The sequence below is a fragment of the Schistocerca gregaria genome, chromosome 3 (genome assembly GCF_023897955.1).
Source record: "Schistocerca gregaria isolate iqSchGreg1 chromosome 3, iqSchGreg1.2, whole genome shotgun sequence".
NCBI lineage: Eukaryota > Metazoa > Arthropoda > Insecta > Orthoptera > Acrididae > Schistocerca > Schistocerca gregaria.
In genome coordinates this window covers 684890998-684913455 of record NC_064922.1, presented here as the reverse complement: position 1 = coordinate 684913455, position 22458 = coordinate 684890998, and the positions used below count along the sequence as shown (strand labels likewise).

Here is a 22458-nt window from a genome sequence, read left to right as displayed (position 1 = left end):
TACGAAGTGAACCCGACGATCTGGATCATCCTCGCTGCGGTATTTGCATTTTGTAAGAGTGCCGTTTTTGTGTGACCAAAATCCTCATAATTGATATATGCGGCAAATACTGCGCTCTGGATTCTTTCCGAACGGTGCCAGTAAATGGATGATGTTGCCTCATCAGTACACATTTTATTGTTATCTTACGAATTTATGTAGTTAATTCAACACAGTAAATGGGAAATCATTTCACACTTAATACAGCTCATTGAGGCTGAGTTTTACCGTGAGGCCGACTCCGACTCTTTCGTCCGTCTGTCTTGATGTTGATAGGAGCCAGAGGGTTTGTTGTTTTGAAACAGTCTGTCGGCCAGGTGCCTACGGTAATGGATTTTATTTTGAAAAGCTCTGATTAAATAATCCATAGAATGTTTTTTATATTTTACAATTTTTCTTGTCTTCTCACCTTGGTCCTAAAAGTAAGTACTACATTTAATTTCTCGGTGTGTCGTAGGTGATAGATGGAATGCCCTGTGTGGGCCGCTATGTGTAATCGATGAAGCGTGTGGGTGCGTTGGTTGAAACCCCCTCCAGTATACAGGTGTTTCTCTCTACTGAAATCAGGCCGTACTCAATGCGTTCGGCTCATCTGTAAGGGAGTAACACCACTCGTAACTCGAGAATGAATAACGTTATGCTCAAATGAAAGGCACCACTGTTTTTTTCGTGTTATTCTCTGTCTGTTTCATATCTATTTACACGAATATCTGCATTCCGCAAGCCACCGCACAGCGTGTGGTGGAGGCTACTTTGTGTACCTTTTCCTGTTCCAATCGCAAGTAGTTCGCGGGAAGAACAGTTGGCGGTAAGTCTTCATATGGGCTTGAATGTCTCTATTTTCATTTCCATGGCCTTTTCGCGAGATGCACGTAGGAGAAAGCCAAATATTGGTTCGCTGTCTAGGAACATACAGTCTCGGCCTTTAACAGTAAATCACGCCGTGGTACAGAACGCCGGTCTTGCAGCGTTAGCTACTGGAGTTGGTAGAACATTTGGCGCGGCTCTTTCGTGATTATTAAATGAACCTGTAGCAAAAGGTGCTGCGCTTCTCTGGATCTTCTCTACTTGCTCCATCTAACCTATCTTGTACAAATTTCAGACTTCCCAGCAATATTCAAACATTGGTCGAATAGGCACCTACCTTCCTGACGGGATACTTTTCCTGAGGATTGCCTCAATGAATCTGTCAGGCATCTGCCTTACCTGCGGTTACTTTTATGTGGTCATTTCACTTCAAACAGCTCCGCACGCATGCTTCTAGATATTTTATGACGCTATCGTGTAATCATACAAAAATGCGGCTTAGTGTCTATGCGTACGTACAACTTTACATTTTTTACGTTGAGGGTCAACTGCCATTCCTTGCACTAAGCAGCGCTTCTCTGCAGATGTTCCTGCATTTCACTACAATTTTACAGCATTGCGACTTGCCTGTATACAACAAAATCATCCGCGAAATGCCTCTTGGAATTTTCGAGGCTATCAACGGCCTTGCCGCAATGGTAACACCGGTTCCCGTCAGATCACCGAAATTAAGCGCTGTCGGGCTTGGCTAGCATTGGGATGGGTGACCATCCGGTTTGCCAAGCGCTGTTGGCAGGCGGGGTACACTCAGCCTCTGTGAAGCAAAATTGAAATACAGCCGGGAGAGCGGTATGGTGACCACATGCTCCTCCATATCCGCATCTAGTGACGCCTATGGGCTGAGGGTGGCCACTTCTGGATCACGGGGTCCGTTCGATTCCCGGCAGGGTTGGAGATTTTCTGTGCCCGGGGACTGGGTTTTTGTGTAGTCCTCATCATTCCATCATCATTCATTAAGGTGGCTCGATAGGACTGTGTACAGATTGGGGATGTGTACAGGTGCAGATGACCGCGCAGTTGAGCGCCTCACAAACCAAACATTGTCGTCATTGTCATCATCATCATCATCATCATCATCATCATCATCATGAGGATGACACGGCGGCCGGTCGGTACCGTTGGATCTTCACGGCCCGTTCGGGAAGAGTTCTACTTCCGAGGCTACATACTAAACCATTTACATATATTGTGAAAAGTGATGGTCCTCTAGCAGTCCCGTGAGGTATGCCCAAAGATACTTTTACGTCTGAAGACTTCTCTCAGTTGAGAATGACATGCTATGTTCAGTTTACTAGAAACTTTTCAGTCCAGACACAGAGATTCCGTAAGCTTGTACTTTTTTCATTCAGGCCGCATTGTGGAGCTGTACCGAAGGCCTTTCTCCGTCAAGAAACACAGCATCTACACGGCCGACTAACAGGGCAAGCTGAGTATCAGACGATCGTCACTTTCGAAACCCATGTTGATTCCTACAGGGGAGATTTTCGGTCTCCAAAATTGTCAGAATTACGAGCATAAGACATGTTCCAAAATTGTACAACAGGTCAACATCGGAGGTACAGGAGTATAATTTTCTGCTTCTTCTCGAAACCGTGATGGCCTGTGCTTCATAGCCCAATTTATATTTGAAAAATTACGAGTTGCATGCAAGATGGCGGCTTTCAATATGTCCGACATGCTGGTAACAAAACTTCACAGGCTATCCCCCTCTCCCATCTCATCGATTTCTCTTTAACCACGTGGTTTTACTTTAGAAGGGTGGTTCCACAGGACTGGCTGGAGATGTAGGACCTGTCTGCCGCGGTAGTCCTGCGTGGTGAGCGCCTCGGCCAGCTGGCAGCGCGTCACCTGCAGCTCGCTGAGCACTTGGCGCAGCCGGCGCTCCAGCGCGATGACTCGCTTCTCGTAGCTGCGCCGCTCCTGCGCCAGCTGCTGCTGCGCCTGCAGCCACGAAGCCGACGTCTGCGCCTCCGACACGTCCACCGCCACACTACCAGGGTCACTGCAAAGCAACACATCCTTCAGCACTCAAGCACATTAAATACTCGTACATGCGACGGGTATTTAAAGTTTTAATCGTCACAGCGAAAAAATCAAATAGCGTGATTTATTTTTTCTTCGTTGGAGGGAAATTGACTATTCTCCTGGTATATATTAAAATCACTGGCCCCTCTTCCCCTCACCCCCTCCCCCAGTACCGTAGCAAGCCGCTGGAGGAATCCGCAGATAAAGAGCTTTTCATTTTGTTTTTTGTAGCTAAAGAGTAAGCTACGATCATGAAATGTCGAGACGGTGTTAGAACTTCTCTAACAAGAATGAGTCCCCGACGGTGGGATCAATTTTTGGAAACGTCTGTACGGTGAGGCAGGTAAAGGTCCTAGGTATCACACGCTGCAACCATTCATCCTGGTGGGCCCTCATTTGCGAGTAGTAGACGAAAAAAATTTGGTATTTCTCAAGATGCACAGCAGCTTTAAAAAAGGAATGCTATTATACATATTAGCTGCCTTGTGTAATATTTAAGGTACAGCCCTCACATGTGAAAGGTTCTGGTTTTAAATTTCACGAGGTGCTTTGTAGTTTATTACTTCTAAGTCTTCACCGAAATGATTTTGATCGTTACTGTTATTCAATTAATAGAATTAAATCTGTTTTTTGATTTCTATTCCTTTGTCAAATCATTTTAATAATCGTATTAACTTTTTCATTGCTCAAATTTTTCTTCTTATCCTTTTTTTCCTCCTGGAATCTTTGTTTAAGTGATTGTAATTATTCTTATGTGTTAACTTCCATTTCATTTCTTCCGTTTTATCGTCCTACATTTTCGTCTTCTAGCCTTCATTTTGCATGAATTTCATTTTACGTAGAAGCCCTTCTTTTGTTTAAATCTTCATCTGCGTTTTTTTTTGTCCATGGTGCAATAAGAACTTGTTTTAAATGTTTGTATGACGTTTACCGTCCCAAAATATGTACATCTTGTAATAAAAACACTTTTTTGACACCAATGTATAGTCAATACAAATAGATTATTTCGTATATTATATTTTAACCAATAGATTGGCATTTTGAAATGTTTACATATTATGACACACAACTTAAAATAATTAAATTTACATCACAAAGATTCCAAGGGGAGAAACAATGTCAGGAGGAAAAAATACAGCGAATAAAAAAGTTAATATAGTTATTAAAATAATGTGACAAAGGAACAGAAATAAAAATCTTACATTTAAACCAGTTAACTGAATAAAAACAAAGATCAAAGTACTTTCGATAAAGATATAAAATTTTTAAAAAATTCTTACATTTAAACCACTTAACTGAATAAAAACAAAGATCAAAGTACATTCGCTAAAAAATTTCAAACCACATGCGAAGATTCGAATCCACAACCTTTCACACGCCAGGACCTTAAGTACTACACTGCACAGTCACTTATAACAGTGGCCTTTTGAAGCTGCAGAACATCATGTGAAATTCCGCTGTTTATTTCGTCGATTAGACGCAAACGAGGACCCATCAGGATGAAAGGCTGAGATCTTAACCTACATCACCGAATAGATGGTTTCAAAAAGTCTATAACATTGCTAAGAACCTCACCTTGTAAGTACCAGAAACATTTTTTCCAGCAACGAATGACTTGACAGAGACCACCACCCAAAGATCAGCTCTTCATTCTGGAACTGCTTGCCACACAATGGTTTCTTCACCTGAGGAAGGTGCACGTGAGGTGCATCCGGAGTGGAGACAAAATGTGATAGCCCAAAGGAGCATTGTGTCCTGTGCAGAATGAGCTGAGCCGTTATCAGTAAGAAAAACAAGGCAGTCCTTGGGCAGAGTCTGACTACGCTTCGTCCTTACAGCATCCCGCAACCTTGTTAGGAGATTGTGAGACTATATCAGTAGTATTCACGTCTGACATTTACCCCATCGTTCATAATCCGTTAGGTCCACATCATGGCAATTTCCACAAAAAACACCCAGCATCACCTTGCCTTATTTTGGTTAGGTCTTCTTCTTTCTCAGTGGATTCACCTGTTCCTGCTGCATGCTTCGTTTAGCTGAAGATTGGGGGTGGGAGGGGGAGGGGGGGGTTCTCTCTCAGGATTATGAAGCCGTGCGTTTATGTGTGGTGCCCAGTTAGGAGGTAGACCTGTGATTTAATCCCTTCGGAGTGAATGGTATGAGGTATGCCACACGTGAAAATTAGTACTTTACTGTCATTTCTCCTACCAAGTTTGCGGGGCTTTTTGAGTCATCATCGAGATAATAGACCGCAGAGTGGAAAATTGTGTCATTATGTGATCCCTAAAGGATCCCTTGCTTGTTAACGCTTCCTGATGGACTCCCTGAATTCCTACTTACCGTGGTACCCTGCAGAATGATACACTGTTTTCCTCTCGATACAGCATAGGAAGAGAGCCGTTTATGTTTTGCATTACTTTCTCTCCTTGGTACGTTCGTTATAGCGGTTGTAGGGCAGTGGAGAAAGCAGAGAAGCTAAAAATATCTTCCATGAGTGACGCCTTATCCTCTACAGTGCTTTTAGAATCTGCCTGAGCTTCACACTAAATACTACGGAACTGCTGGGAAGGTGAAATCTGAAGTCCACGCTAGGGAAGATTACTGAGTAGCCAAGGGCGTCCCCTTGTTTCGAGACATCAGTATATACTACAATAATAACGTTGTGCCTACCTAAGGTATTACAAAAACCTAACTGAAAATTAACAAAGGTAATTCTGAAATAATTCATGACGTCTTTCTCAACCAGAGCAGACTGTTATTCTAATTTGATGTAAAATATCACTATCTGTCACACTCATTTCTAAGAAATCATTTTGCACGAGTTCCAAAATATCTCGTTGCCTGCGAAGGTTGTTAAAGAGTCGTTCGAAAGATGGATCAGCCACGTAATGGTATACAGGTGAAAGGGGATATGAACACGTTTTATATGTGTCTGATACCGTGAGCATTATCCAGCTGATGGCGAATGGTGGATCACCAGCGTCGGCACAGAGGCTGGGAGTGGGGTTGGTCGTAACTGACCAGTCTAACTGTAGGTTTCCTGTGAAACTAAGTATTACCCACGACTTCGTTTCATAGCGTGCATTACAACTCTCATTTTGTACAGACTGCTAATAAGGAAAGATGACGATGACACACCTGTCTCCGCGGTCCGCTGGAGCACTCACTGATGGAAACAGTCCTTTGACCGCAGCTTCGTTCACGGTCTCCCGAGAGGTCTGGGACCCGCTCCTTAGCGGAGGTGACATAGGAGATGTGGCTCTTGAAAGTGCTTCAGTCTGCTTTCGGACTTCTTTCGGCTGTAAACAGTTTTGAAACTGTGGTTAAATGCTTGTCCATCATCTGCATGTGAAGCTATACATAAACTATGTAAGTAAACTTATGGCATATGATGGTTAGATCATACACCACTATCGTTTACCTCCATTCCATGCGAGGTTGGTGCTTGACTAATCAATTGATTGTAAGCTTCCAGAAATATGTAATTTTCTCGAAATTTTACTATTACAGGGACCCCAAGGAAACTGCCCAGTGTTGACTGGTTACTTGCATGGAAAATGCAATGGTGAAATTTGTCTGGTCTGCGGTTGCCATCTTCTTTTTATAAGGGGAAAGATGCCTTGCAAAGGAGGAAAGATGGTAGCCCAAAGATATTTCATCTAAGCAGAAAACTGTAAACAGTAACAGAGTCCAATTAGTGGATTAAAACTTGGTTTTGATTATTAAAGACGGGGAGTATTCCTTTGAAATTTTACCCAGCGTTTATTTTGAGGAAACTCTAGAACAATTTGTTGGATCTCCTAATTCTGTTAAACGCCCTTGAAATGAAGTAATGTCAGTAGAAATATTAACGGTCTACTAATCAACTATTATAACGAATTTAGTGGTTCTCTGGGAGCAGTCAGTAGTAAATAAATTGCACCAATTAAATCGATTTTAGTAACGGAGTCAACTATAAAAAAATAAAAATAAAAAAAGAATCCTTGTCGTTCATTCGTTCAATTTACCTGAGCATATTTAGTACGGCTTCATTCGTCCCAGAGTCAAACCTTACAGCCCAATTCCTAATCGACAAATCTAGTGTCAGACATTAAACCACATTCCCCTGGGACGCAAAGGAAGGGGAACATGTGATAAAGACGATTTAGATAAGTAAGAATAAAGAACTTTGCGTTTATTACCACTGGTATTTTTGAATTTTTCGGAGAAGAATGATGTCTAAGGTACGAATTGTTGCTTTGACAGAATTCATTCTGTGTATTGCATATCTATTTAGAAATAACTCCTTCATATCACTGTACAAATGATCAAAGGATCAATAAGCAAATTTATTGTTATAAAATCATCATTATTATTATTACTGTTGTTGTTGAAGCGCCTGGTGTATTGTATGTCTCTTTAGAAATAACTTGTTCATATCACTGTACAAAATGATAAAAGGATCAATAAGCAAATTTGTTATTATGAAATCATTGTTATTACTGTTGTTGTTGAAGCGCCTGAAAATATGACTATCTCGAGAAAATGTCAGTTACAAATGTGGAGCAGCTGTTGGACATAAGTGCGATGCTCATTGATATAGTCAGAACCTGTGAATATACTGGGAGGCTCACCTGTTGGGTGATGCCTATGATACCTCTGAATAGAGAAAAACACGTGAAACGTGAAACAAAATATATGTGGATCGCAAAAAGATGTGATGAAAATGTACTCTGTCCTCATATGGTAAGTGAATTTTTCAACGTGATTTATATGATACATGAATGCAACTTGAAATTGTCGTTCGTCGAGCAGTGAAACTGCGAGGCACTTACGCAGCTCTTAGAATGTTTGAAATGCCCTTTCTAGGACCGAGCTCATGCAATGTGGGTTAATGTGTACTGTAGAACACACGAAAAGAACTAATAATTATGGTAATTAGAAAGCGTATAGTAAGGTAACGGAGTATGATTCCTACGTACTTTACAACGCAAGCCGCAGTTTCCTTGTAACTAAACCTTAAGTTCTGATACGTAAACGCTATATAACAAGCTAAGGTTACCCTCTGGGAGGAATTTTGAAATGTTTGACCGTGAGTTCCCCTAATGGGTAGAGGGTATCGAACAGTAATTTCGTATATTGGCAGTTAATAGAAAACTAAAGAGGTTTTGCTTTGTAGATAATGAAAGTAGTAAATTCATACAAATGAAATAACAAACGGTCGCCATCGTAATTAGGCATCATAATTAGAAATATATTTCAAGAAAAATGAATGACAGTTACTAAATTGAATTTCATCAATACTCCTCTTGAATAACGCAATGAATACACACGAATACCGAACGAACTGAGTAATGGGTAGCAGTAGTTACTTTTTCCACCAATCATCAGTCATAGGAAGTTAAATGATATTTCACTCATAGCAGTAATAGTTACTAACAAATCATTAACCAATTCAGCACTAAGACATTACTCAAGACTTCACGAGACTAAAATTGGTCATGAGAAGAGCCCTGGTTTAACTAAGATCCAAACACCACAAATGAAGTGAAATAACACTACATAAACACTTTTTATACTCTCACTATTATGTAAATGTGTTAGATTTCTTTAGCAAGTGCAATATTCCGTTTATATTTCTTATAATAGAAAAGAATATAGTGGGGACCATAAACTGAAACCGTCTTTACAGGCAAATTCTGTGACTATTTCAGAAACAAATTGCAATTTGCCAATATTGATTTCTAATCCCACTTGAAACTTTAAAGCAAGTAATTCAAATATTAAGTTCAATCAACTTCAGAAAATAGTTCATAGTAATAATCAAAGCCAAATTTCTTTTGTATTATTTCAATCTGTGTTCCTTTCTCACTACCTGTGAAGCAGGTAATTTAACTAGCATACTGGCCATACTACGATACATATCTGAGTTCCTGAAGCTGGCGGAGCAGTGGCACAGTAGTGGTGGCAAGCACGTGGCGGCTATCTGGTCTCACACTCTTGATGTTGAATGCTCTTTATAAATTCTTCTTGGCGACGTATTATCCTCGTTTTAGAATCATTCCATAATAACAAGAGCACCATACGACAGGCGAAACCACATCCGAGGCAATTTCAATATAAACTGGCTTTCAAATGCCTCACTTGACGCCCTCGATGTTAACCATACAACGGCTAGCCACTGACTGCCTAATGTGTAGCCGCCTAGATCGACCGCCAAAATCACCTTTTAACCCGCCCCAGGCCACTTCCGTAGCGGAGGGAATTCCCTACACCTTTTATACTACACAATATTTCTAAGCATGAACCAGTTTTTTACACACACATTTCTCTTTCTTAACATACATATTTTATAAAGTTTCATTACTTTTTATATTACTAAGTTTTTACAGTATATATATATATATATATATATATATATATATATATATATATATATATATTACAAACTTTAACTTTTCTTTCACAACTCAATGAGCTTCATTAGTAAAGAACAACCACTACATAGTCACATACACATAATTATACAGTATAGATTACTTACAATCGATATTGGTGTTACAACCTGCAAACCTGCCAATGAACTTAAGTTACTGAGATACCTTGTCGATTGGGCTGTAGTACCCACAAGTTACAGTTGAATGGAATGTCAAATTCAAGAAACAAAAGAAATTACCACTTCCCAGGGGAAGTTGGCTGACTGAAAGTGTGAAAATACTGTATCCTGCCATTGAGGCTTACATAATGTTTTGGTACTCAGACGAATGACACTTACTTTCCTCTAATGTGCAAGAACTGGAGGGTAGCTTTGGTGTTCTGTGTGTTTTCTCTTCGGTGTACATTTGCTGCACTGCTTGTAAAGCAGTTAGAGAATGTGTACATGTTGCCTACTTTCCCCCAATGATCCTTCAACTATCCAGGATCCTGGCGATGGTTTTCAGTTCTGCACAATATACACTCAACCAATAGGTATTCGAGTCTTAAGGGCGCAATGAGGAACATGCTACCTCTTTCTCAATTTAGTCTCATCTCTGTACATTACAACTGAGTCATTATATCGGAAACGGGTATTTCCATACTTAAAAATATTCTCGAAATTACCAGATTTCTTTTGGTAATCGTGTTTAAAGTCCTATTGGACCTTCTAGGAAGTCACAATGGCAATTATCCAAGAGCGTCGCTTTTATGACTTTGATATTCACCGTACGCAAGTGTCAAAGGCACTGTTTTACTCGAATGACACAGGCATTTGTAGATGTCAGATAGGAAGCAAATGCCCAGAGGATGGTTCTGCGTTGTTGCTGAAGACAAATCCTATGAGAGAACCCTCTGCACAGACTGCAGTGGTTTTCGTTGACTTTTTCATACTATGTAGTAAAATGGAGTGTTATAGTTACTTGTAACTAAGGAGACCTTCATTCACAGTAACGTTGTGTGATTTTTACAGAGCATAATGTCTCTCATGTAGCGTTTGTGCACCTGTCCTACATGAAACAGTGTTGATGTGTCGACATTTCTCTCACTGGTAGCCCTTTTATTTCGATGTGAGCCATCACCGACCACTCATCAATAAGTTTTGTTATAAAGCTATTGATTTTCTCTGCCGTGTAGATTCACTACTTACCCCATAGTCTGTGTGTAAACACCACCTATTTCTGTGCCTAAATTATCTTTTCAGATCATGATATTCAAAGTATTATTTTTTTCATTCTTGATAGAAGTCTGCTGCTTTATGTGAGATATTCAGTTCATTCTTAATAGAGGTCTGCTGTTTTATGTGAGATTTTCAGTTCAACCGGGAAGCTGATTCGCAAGGAACCGAACCTGTGAACAGACCTGGTACCCAAAAGCCAACTGTGTTAATTGTGTAATCTCAGTTCCATACGATTAGTTCGGTACTAAACATATTGGTAAAAATACTAGGACTGTCTACATCTGCATGAAGCAGAAATAGAAATGCCTATCTATGGCGATAAAATATCGCCGTAGCACCTATTATTCCCACAATTGTTAATATTCTCATAAGATGTGAGCTTCCCTCGTTCCTTGATAACACAGGTTTCTATGCTGTTGCAGTATTGTACTCTCTACGATGAACGATGGTGCGCGTACCTTCCTCCAAGGGTGTTCCGTTACTGATTCATCTCTTGGAAATGGAAAGTTGCCTCTCAGCATACCAAACAATACTGGAAGGGGAAAGTAGTCGATCTGATGGTGACAGCGAACAGAGGCACGCAAATAATGCACCATGTAAACAGTCTCATTCGAGACGCAAACAGATCATTACAGGAAAAGGGTGCAACCCGACAACAATCGCGCGCCAGGTTCTTTCCGTACTAATTCAGTACAATTGTATACCACCTGAGAACATGACAAACGTTCTTCCAATTGATCATGGTTACTTCATGAATTTTATTGATCCTAAATTTAAAAGATTTTTCTATATGGGATTAGAGTTATACAAGAAAACCATTAACGATTTAGATCTCAGGGGAATTGAATCACTTTTATGTTCTGGTTCACAGGATAGTATATTTCATGCTACCTCTAACACTGTATGGGAATACTATTATACTTTGGGTGATTATTTAACCTGGTTAAACAAAATTCTATTACACTCCAGGAAATTGAAATAAGAACACCGTGAATTCATTGTCCCAGGAAGGGGAAACTTTATTGACACATTCCTGGGGTCAGATACATCACATGATCACACTGACAGAACCACAGGCACATAGACACAGGCAACAGAGCATGCACAATGTCGGCACTAGTACAGTGTATATTCTCCCATGGAGACGATCGTAGAGATGCTGGATGTAGTCCTGTGGAACGGCTTGCCATGCCATTTCCACCTGGCGCCTCAGTTGGACCAGCGTTCGTGCTGGACGTGCAGACCGTGTGAGACGACGCTTCATTCAGTCCCAAACATGCTCAATGGGGGACAGATCCGGAGATCTTGCTGGCCAGGGTAGTTGACTTACACCTTCTAGAGCACGTTGGGTGGCACGGGATACATGCGGACGTGCATTGTCCTGTTGAAACAGCAAGTTCCCTTGCCGGTCTAGGAATGGTAGAACGATGGGTTCGATGACGGTTTGGATGTACCGTGCACTATTCAGTGTCCCCTCGACGATCACCAGAGGTGTACGGCCAGTGTAGGAGATCGCTCCCCACACCATGATGCCGGGTGTTGGCCCTGTGTGCCTCGGTCGTATGCAGTCCTGATTGTGGCGCTCACCTGCACGGCGCCAAACACGCATACGACCATCATTGGCACCAAGGCAGAAGCGACTCTCATCGCTGAAGACGACACGTCTCCATTCGTCCCTCCATTCACGCCTGTCGCGACACCACTGGAGGCGGGCTGCACGATGTTGGGGCGTGAGCGGAAGACGGCCTAACGGTGTGCGGGACCGTAGCCCAGCTTCATGGAGACGGTTGCGAATGGTCCTCGCCGATTCCCCAGGAGCAACAGTGTCCCTAATTTGCTGGGAAGTGGCGGTGCGGTCCCCTACGGCACTGCGTAGGATCCTACGGTCTTGGCGTGCATCCGTGCGTCGCTGCGGTCCGGTTCCAGGTCGACGGGCACGTGCACCTTCCGCCGACCACTGGCGACAACATCGATGTACTGTGGAGACCTCACGCCCCACGTGTTGAGCAATTCGGCGGTACGTCCACCCGGCCTCCCGCATGCCCACTATACGCCCTCGCTCAAAGTCCGTCAACTGCACATACGGTTCACGTCCACGCTGTCGCGGCATGCTACCAGTGTTAAAGACTGCGATGGAGCTCCGTATGCCACGGCAAACTGGCTGACACTGACGGCGGCGGTGCACAAATGCTGCGCAGCTAGCGCCATTCGACGGCCAACAGCGCGGTTCCTGGCGTGTCCGCTGTGCCGTGCGTGTGATCATTGCTTGTACAGCCCTCTCGCAGTGTCCGGAGCAAGTATGGTGGGTCTGACACACCGGTGTCAATGTGTTCTTTTTTCCATTTCCAGGAGTGCATTCAAATGTGAAGATGACTATGATAAAGCTACAGAATTTTTGTTAAATTTAGTTACATGGTTCAATAAGAATGGATTGTATCATTGGAATAATGATAATTATGTACAGTCAAAAAAGTTAAACACTTTGTGTATTGTGGGTCCTCGACAGGAAAGTGCTACGACATGACAGTAGTGTTGTACGCGTATATTCTGGTAATTTCAATTGTTTAATGCCACTGTGTAAGTTAACTACGACGTATACACATTTCCGTGCACGGACTGATTATTTGTATTCGCTGTCTTTTCGCACACATACATTTACTCTCTCTCTCTCATCCTCTCTCTCTCTCTCTCTCTCTCTCTCCCTCACTCTTTCACACAAATGTTAAAAGTGTAAAAACAAAAATAGTATCGCACTTCTCACGAGACCTGCAGACAACAATTTATCGCATTCAAAGTATAGCACAAATGAATACTATTATCTCTCAAAAATTTCAGTTGAACACGTGCCATTCGACCCTCACAATTCGAGTCATCGTCCTTCACACATCACAGGTATGAGTATTTTTTATTTGCCAAGTGCAAGGTAGCAGCCTACAGATGTATGCATTGAACATACATAGGATACATTAAAGCCGAATTGTGGTAGTTGTTTAAAAAAAACTGTCAGTTTGTGAAAAAATGTAGCTACAGAATTTCATTTGTATTGTCGCTTCAATCTCACTAAATTTCGGATATTTTTCAGCTTAAGTGTCTACGGTCACTTCATGTTGAATCCATACTACATACATAAGAAGTTAAATGTGTGAATTCCAGTTCCTAAATCTTTCACTGCTTCTCACTGAACATGCTGAAATACAACACCAACATGTCGTATGTTTCCACTGTTTTCGAATTTCTTACACACGGTTGTTTGTGATCTCAACACCGACAAAACTAAAGTTCTAAACGGGAAGTTCCAAGTTTCTTCAAGAAATCAGTACATTAACCCAGATTTAGTTTTCGTTACAACACAACATCACTTCCTTGCGTTTTAAGGCTTTTTTCTTTACTGTTAAGGAAAGACATTGTACTATCCGCAGTGCAGCTCCAGTGTGAATTCTATTCTCGGGCATGAAATATGTTAGCTCATTTTCGTAATCACCATGAATGCCGCCAAACGATCGAAAGCTGCCGCGAATGGGTGCGTTTGGAGGGCTACCGAGAGACACGCACCAGAGATATCAAAAGTTCCTCAAGTACTGTCTTCTCCTATACCTCCAGGAAATACAGGACATAGAATCCTTCTACATGAATGTGGCGTGTCCGAGGCAGATCTAAGAACCCTGTGCAAGGGAGGACTACCCTCCCAATCGTCAAGTTTGAAGTTCTGCCTGGAAATGAAATCCAGCCGTTTCGAACTTAACCTGTTGGGCAGCATGTTGTGTCCAATATCAGGGGAATGCAAATGCAACAATGTATGAGTCTGTTAAAGGTTGGTAGCTTGCATGTCGAAGAGGCTGTTCTGGTAGCCATTGAAGGAACAGGATGCGAATAACTATGGATTGTGATGCGCGTTGGAACAAATTATATATGTCGCCTGGGATTTGAGATCAAACTTAAATTATCCCAGCAAATGCACGAGACTAGCTATGTTCAAGAAATTTCAATGCAATCTGCAGCTTCGTTCACAGAACTAAAGGTTCTCTCGGGTTCTGGGTCGAATGAAAGACAGTAATCAGAGACTTCGACAATTCTGTAATAGGTTAAACTACGAATTTCTAGATTTGCCCTTAAAATAGAAAACTTCAGGGACGCCCCGAATGGATTGTGATGTACTACACGTTAGAGAATGCAAACTTCATAGTTGATCGTGTGTGGGACGCACTCAAAGATATTCTTGGTTTAGTTAACACTCCATCCAGCGCATGTGATGATAGCTGTGGGACCCCGTAATATTATTGTAAGAAGCAAATAAATGTTCCGTATAGATGACACTAATAAAACCCTAACGATTGCTGGGACGTTCGCAGTAATGTCTCAAAAGCTCGAAACACTTCTAAAAAGCGGCGGAACTCACATATTTCTAGGTATAGAAAGTTCGGTAAAACCGAAGACGACAGCTGTGACACTTTTTTTTATAAGTCTAAAAATGGCTCTGAACACTATAGGACTTAACTTCTGAGGTCATAGGTAACATAGAACTTAGAACTACTTAAATCTAACTAACCTAAGGACATCACGCACATCCATGCCCGAGGCAGGATTCGAACCTGCGATCGTAGCGGTCGCACGGTTCCAGACTGAAGCGCCTAGAACTGCTCGGCCATTCCAGCCGGCGATAAATCTAAGAGTGGGTCTGGTCAAAAAATAGCTTTTTCGCTCTAATCATGAATTTCTTTTTGTTTACATTTTGCAAGGCTAGTTTCTGGAAATTATTCCTATTTCCAAATGCGTTTCTCATTTGCTATGCCATTTTTTCGTGATGTTTTCAATGTGTAAGAATCTTTATTGTTTTATTTTTTTATGTACATTGAAGATGAAAGGGAGAGGAAGGAAAAGAAAGGAAAGAAACTAGTGATGTCAGCTGCGCTGGCACTTTGTGCGGAATCAGCGCAACGAGTGAAAATATGTGCCAGACCGTGACCAGAACCCAGGATCTCCAGAATACTAGGCAGTTGCGTTAACCACTGCGTGACCTAGACAGGGTCTTTATAGCAAATGTGTGTCACGTTCTCCATCTAACTCACATTCCCACCTGGCGCCACCTATCTGCAGTTCCCCTCCATGTACTCCAAGCTCGCTAACTTTTGATTTCCGTCGGAGGTAGAATGTAAATGTGCATCCACACTGAAGGTTGTGTATTCATAGACCATTGAAGCGAACCAAATACATGAATATATGGTGTCTGTCCTTTTGAACATATGTGAAAGAAAAGATACCACACATTCATATTACGAGGGCTGTTCAGTAAAGAATGATCGTATTTTTTATGGTCATAGTTTCTCGCGCTAAAATTTAGTCTTACGATATTGTGTTAGCTTAATGTGCAACAAACACGCCTTAGTAGTTCCATTGTTGTGAGCCGGCCGCGGTGATCTCGCGGTTCTAGGCGCGCAGTCCGGAACCGTGCGACTGCTACGGTCGCAGGTTCGAATCCTGCCTCGGGCATGGATGTGTGTGATGTCCTTAGTTAGGCTTAAGTAGTTCTAAGTTCTAGGGGACTGATGACCACAGCTGTTGAGTCCCATAGTGCTCAGAGCCATTTGAACCATTGTTGTGACTCTTGGCTCACGCCTCTGAGAGGCAGGCAAGGTCAGACACGTTCAGTATCGCCTACCGCTGCAATGGAGGAGGTAACACGCGAGGAACAAAATGATCCTTCGAAATTCTGCTTTCGTCTCAATAAATCTCCAGCTGAGGCCTATACAATGATACAGGAGGCCTATGGAGAGTCTTTTCTTCCCTACAGCACAGATCGTAAGTGGTTTAAAATGTTTAAAGAGGGGAGACAATCAATTTCAAAGGTAGGTGGACCCGGTGCTTCAGTTACTACTCTTATGGAAGAAAACGTCAACACTGCTGCTGTCACAATGAGAGAGGATCGACGAATTACCTTAAGATCACTTTCTGAAATACTTAACATATCATTGGGTGCCACCCACACGTAGGTTCAGCGCCGTAGACCGCTCGGCCAATCCCGCGCGGCCACACGTAGGTTATAGAAAAATTACGCGTGCACACGTTTGTGCGCAATGGGTTCCAAGACTGTTGATTCCCAAACAAAAGGACATTCACATACAAGTCTGCATGCAGTTAAAGTTGATGTTAGAGGAAGATCCGGAGTTTCTCTCAAATGTAATCTCCGCTGATGAAACTTGGCTCCATCATTTTGATCATGAGAGCAAACAACAAAGCTCAGTGTTTTAATCTTCAAAAAGCAAAAGTGGTTGTTTCTGCTGGGAAAGTTATGGTCATCTCATTCTTTGATATTCATGGAATGCTTTATCAGCATGTACCTGCACACACATCAATAAGTGGATAATACGACAGGGATGTCCTGAAAACACTGCAAGTCGATATCAGGTGCAAAAGACCACATTTCCGTGAAGAAGGCTGGATGCTGTACCACGATAATGCGCGGTCGCATATTGCCAACGTTGTTGCTGAACATCTTGCAAACTCAACGTGAAATGCATCCCTCACTCTCCCTATAGTCCGGATTTCGCCCCATGTCAATTTTTTCTGTTTCCTAACATGAAGAAACGCCTTCACGGGAGGCATTATCAGTCATCAGAAGCAGTGGTGAATGCTCCGGAGACGATTTTGAAGGACCTCCAAAAAAAAAATGGTTTCCAGCATGTATTTGAAGACTTGCGGAAACGGTGGGACAAGTGCATCCCATTGATGGGAGACTACTTTGAGAAGGAGCATCAAAATTATGAGTATGAGTTAAGGTATATTGTCAAAAAAAAGAAGATCATTCTTTATTGAATAGCCCCGTATTTATTTAGGTTTCCCTGTGGTCCGTTTGTGCAGAAAGTGACACATATTAAACATCACATACCATTTTCCGTGCACAGTACACAATGTATTTTCTGTGCACAGTACACAATGAGAGTAGCAAACTTTTCTGTCCATAAAACAGCAAAACAGTAAATTAAATTTCAGCTCAGTACTATGAGGGAAATCATAAAGTTTTACTTATCACATACAGAAATAAAGTTAGGTAATTAGGTTGCTGTTTGTTGCAGGCACATCTCAGCAGTCCTGGTACACATTGAAATCCTCAGGATAGAATTCCACTAGAGGGGCCACATCAAAATGGCACAGTCAAACAACATTTTATCAATTGCATGGGCCACTGATTCATCAGAATTTAACAATTTTTGCTATTGGTGTGGACAATATAATATCACCATCTTTCAATCCATCAAAAAGAAGCTTCTTGGAATTCATATGACATGCATTTTCTTGTAGTGCTTTGCATTGATGGTCATTGAGCAATTTTGTGGTGCTCTTGTTCTGACAAATTAAATACGCAATGAGTTTAGTGCCTGTTCTTTGCGCCTGGTAGTTCTTTTTGAACAGCCGACGATATTAAAACGGGTCTGTGTTTGTCAGTACAACCTTGGAACAAGCAAACAAACCTCACTTTTATATGAGAACATATGAAAAGATGATGACACAGATCGATTTTGTCTCAAATTTTTACTAGCATTAGCTAATGAATTAAAACATTACGCTTATTGAAGCATACCTCAACTAGATTTAGTATGTGCCATGATTAATTTGTAACTGGTTTGTGCACTACGTGTTTTATTGATAGACGTTATACATCCGGGCGTTCTTACGGACTGTCGAATCGTAACGGAGATTTCAGTAAAATAATTAAACAAAATTAGGGATAATATCAGTGAGGGAAAGAAGGAACACTCAAACATTTTTATTTCATTCTTCATTCTGGCAGTTATTGTCTCTGCTGAAAATTAAAAAAAAAATGCAATAATGAGGAGAATATGCGGGCAGATATTTGAAGATGACGTAACTGCTGAAACTTGTCTCAGCTGTTAAAATGCTTTTGCTATAGTGATTCCAGATAATTTTTGTTTGTAATATGGGTTTATTAATCATCCTCGCCTTATAAAAACAATACACACGAACTGTTACAACAAAAAGCAATGAGACGATGTTTACACGGTGCCCAGACAGATGGCATACACGAAATTGCTACGCTTGTGGTACGGTTGACGCATCAAGAATGATGTCTGTCCATTGAAATATGCGTTTTCCGTGATGATCTAATACCCATCAGGAGCAGAAACTACAATGAAAGCAAGATAACGCCATGACTTCTTTCCTATGGACTACGCCTAGTCTCAACCATAGCGCCGCTTCTCTCAAAAATGAGAGGAAGATCTAAACGTTGCCAAGACGGATGTCTACTCCAGAGAGCATAGCATCTACGACATTGCTTGCAATAAAATCTTATAGAGCATGTCACTGTAACCATAATAGTACAGCAGCCGATATGAAATACTTTTGTGGTGCTGTACAAAAGACATAGCCAGTTCAAATATTCATCATCAGAATTTGACCATCAAATTAAAACAGGTGGTGATTTACACTTTCTATTCATAAGCGCGTATGCTGTCATTTCACGTTATAATCAATTATTGCATAGATCCTGGGGCATATGAAGATACACCAGCTGCATGAGAATGATAAACTTGGGGAGCTCCTTCGTAAGTACTTTGTTTCGTGTTTTCCCTCTTTTTCCTCCCTTGTACATCCATTATAAAAGAAAGCAAAAGTACAATTCAACGCTCCGCCTAATTGGTGTCGGTCGAGAGCTGCTAAATTACAAAAATGAGAGGAAGGAAACTGAGTGCGACACTGCATTTCCGTGAAGTGATTTCGACATACGAAGGAAATCGTAAATTACCATGGCAATCTCAACGGCTCTCCTCGTGAATGCAAGTCCATTGTCAACCAAAGCTTTAACTCACTCGACCAGCCAAAATAATACAGTCAAAAATTTACGATGCACAAACCATCAAAACAGTAATCCACAGGATACAGTAAAACATCTGAAGCATCAACCACATACCAACAGAAGGAAATAAATAAATAAATAAATAAAATGAAACTTCTCAGAACAAGAATGAAATACACACTCATTACGCAAAGTGTTCACCAACTGTAGTGTTGATAGTTATTGTTGTGAAAGGAATTTATTAATCAGCCAATGGTGGCCTCAAAGTATATGACTGGGCAATATTCTATGGAGTGACGAGGCACATCTTACCCTCCAGGGAGCAGAACTTCCACATTTGGGGTACTGTCAAACCGCGTGTTGTGCACAAAGAGCATGCATTCGCTAGATGTGAGAGTGTAACGTGGATTCACAAGCACCTTTATTCTCGGTCCATTCTTCTTTGGAGAGAATATACCCAGAGGGCCTGTCAAGGAGTACCATGACGTCTGCACGTCACCACCTTGAACAGCATGTGATTTCTGCTTTGGAAGAGCCCAACTGAGTAGAAGCCACTGTATCCATGGAAGGTGGGTCAAAAAAAATCTATAAGAAAGTACTGCCTGAAAGAAGCTCCATAAATATTCCATCAGATCTTGATAAGATTTCAGAGTGGTGCAAATACTGCCAACTTCTTGACTTATATGTTCAGAAATGTAAAATTGTGCGCTTCACAAAACGAAAAGATGTTTTATTCTTTGACTGGAGTTTTAGAGAGAAAAGCCTGGGATCGGTTAAACCATACAAATACCTAGGTGTAACACTTTGTAGGGATATGAAATGGAACGATCATATAGGCTCAGTTATAGTTAAAGCTGGTGGCAGACTTCTGTTTATTGGCAGAATACTTAGGATATGCAATCACTGTATAAAGGAGACTGCTTGCAAATCACTCGTGCGACACATCCTACAAAATTTGGTGAAGTGTGTGTTACCTGCACCAGATAGGACTAACAGGGGATATTGGTCGCATACAGAGACGAACAGCACGAATGGTGACAGATTTGTCTAATCTATGGAGGAATGTAACAGAAATGCTGAAGAAACTGATTTGGTAGACTTTTGAAGATAGGCGTAAACTATCCTCAGAAAGTCTACTTAGAAAGATTCCAGAATATAATTTACGTGATGACTCTAGGGATATCTACAACCCCATACGTATCGATCCTGTAGGGATCCTGAAGACAAGATTAGATTAATTACAGCACACTGTAAGGTGTCAGGCAAATCCAACTTCTTCCATGAAAACCCTGACATGATAAGCAAATCCAGTAGTATGTCACATAGCTCCGAATAAATCGTGACATTAAATTAACCAAAGTAATACGAGTAACGAGTGAGCAAATGGAATACCACAGACTCACACAAGAATGCCTTCCCACCGTGAGACAGACGCAGTTCCGAGGGCAGAAACGAGAACAGAAGCCGAGAGCAGAACTGTGTTAAGCTAGAAGGCCCTACGATAAGGGACGGACTAGACACCCACGTCGCCAGCTAACCACTAGGGCCACACCACCCGCAAGTTTTAGTGTGAGACTTTTTCGCGTCTCTGTTACGTTAGGACCACCCCCCAGCCCATGTTAAAAGATAGAGCTCTCCAGAAGAACAGTATAGATCTTACGATAACGCTAAAAGGACCACACCAGGTGCAAGTTTTAGCGTAAGACTCTTTCGCGTCTCTGTTGAATTGCAAGCTTTATAAACATTGTTCCAGCACGAAAAGTATAACGTTTCTCATTGGATAACAGAATTTTTGTAGGCGGAGCTTAAGGTTAACATTGTGACCCTGATTGGTCAGATGAAAACACAGCCAGATAGTTTTTTCTTAAACCAACTTCGGTCAATGGTAGTAAGGAGCACTTACAGGAGAGTTACTTCCGAGTCGGCGAGGTGAGCGGAGCTGTGCTACCCGCGGCCCCCTGACGAACACCGACAAGGTAATGAACGCACGCGATGCCGCATAACACCGAATAAAGCTTCACTCAGAACTGCAGAAGTCTCATCTGTTACACCTCCTCTTTGCGTAATACTAGTGTCGATAGTCAATTAAAGCTCATGGTGCTCACATTTGCCACTTGAAGTAAAAATCTGAAACGCGATAATTTTTCTGTTATATAGTTATTGAGAAGCCACATCAGCCACTGTAATTTACAACAAGTTAGATAAGTAATTCAAGATAATTGAGGGTCACTGTAGACCATGTTGGTAGTTTTTCTCTTTTGTGAAACTTAATTTAAACCTAGATTATAGATGTGATATGGCATAGGTCATCCTTCGATCCATTGTAGAACTTCGAAACCCACTCAGGGAATATTCGTTCACATTTTTGTTGAACGCAGTTGGTTTTTACCATCCTGTATTGAAAAATTTCCTTTTATCAATAGTGCAATTTATAAACAATGTTTTGTGAGTAGAATAAAATTTCCAAAGGTAAACTTAACTACTTTTTCGACGTTATTTTACCAGCTAACTAAAAATAAGAAAGCCTTGAACCATTTCCACTAAATTTAGTTAGTATTAAGATTCTTTTACAGGGAGTGCAGTGGAGCTGAGGCTGAAATCATTAAGTATTTGGTTATATCAACGCTAGTCTCACTGAAATCTTCTGAATTCTACATGTCATGTGTGGTCTGGCGTCTCCTTACCAGCAACAGGTCCCAGGTTCAAACTAGTCAATTCCCTAAAAAACACGCTCAGAGCGCCGTTGCGCGAAAGTGGTAGGGAGACACATATAGAACACACACCACCCAGAATGTTAGAACACACGGAAGCATTTAAACAATCATTCTTCACGTGCTCCATACGGGCAAGGAACGGGAAAAACCGTAATAACTGATACAGTGGGATGTACCCACTGTCATGCACTTTACAGTGGATTGCATGGTGTAGATGTAGATGAAATATCTCTTTTACACGAAGCTATGTAATACATTTATTTCTCGTCCACCCCTTTCCCTCCTTCATTTCCCTCTCTGTCTCTTTCTAATCGTGTCCTCGCTATCCCTACGGGAGCGACACGGAGGTAGTTGTAGTACATTCCTAG

The 22458-nt window shown here is 41.5% G+C and overlaps 1 protein-coding gene and 1 pseudogene across 1 annotated transcript in view; one reads left to right on the top strand and one right to left on the bottom strand.

The window, feature by feature from the left end:
• The window catches only part of LOC126355558 (uncharacterized), an 88987-nt gene extending 82808 nt beyond the window's left edge, over positions 1–6179 (bottom strand). The window contains exons 1-2 of the mRNA XM_050005918.1: positions 6070–6179; positions 2698–2908 (exon numbers count right to left, since the gene is read on the bottom strand). Coding sequence (XP_049861875.1) covers positions 2698–2908; positions 6070–6179 — 321 coding nt within the window. The remainder of the gene's footprint in view (positions 1–2697; positions 2909–6069) is intronic.
• LOC126356724 (5S ribosomal RNA) lies at positions 1524–1641 on the top strand (annotated as a pseudogene).
• Positions 6180–22458: the final 16279 nt, after the last annotated feature.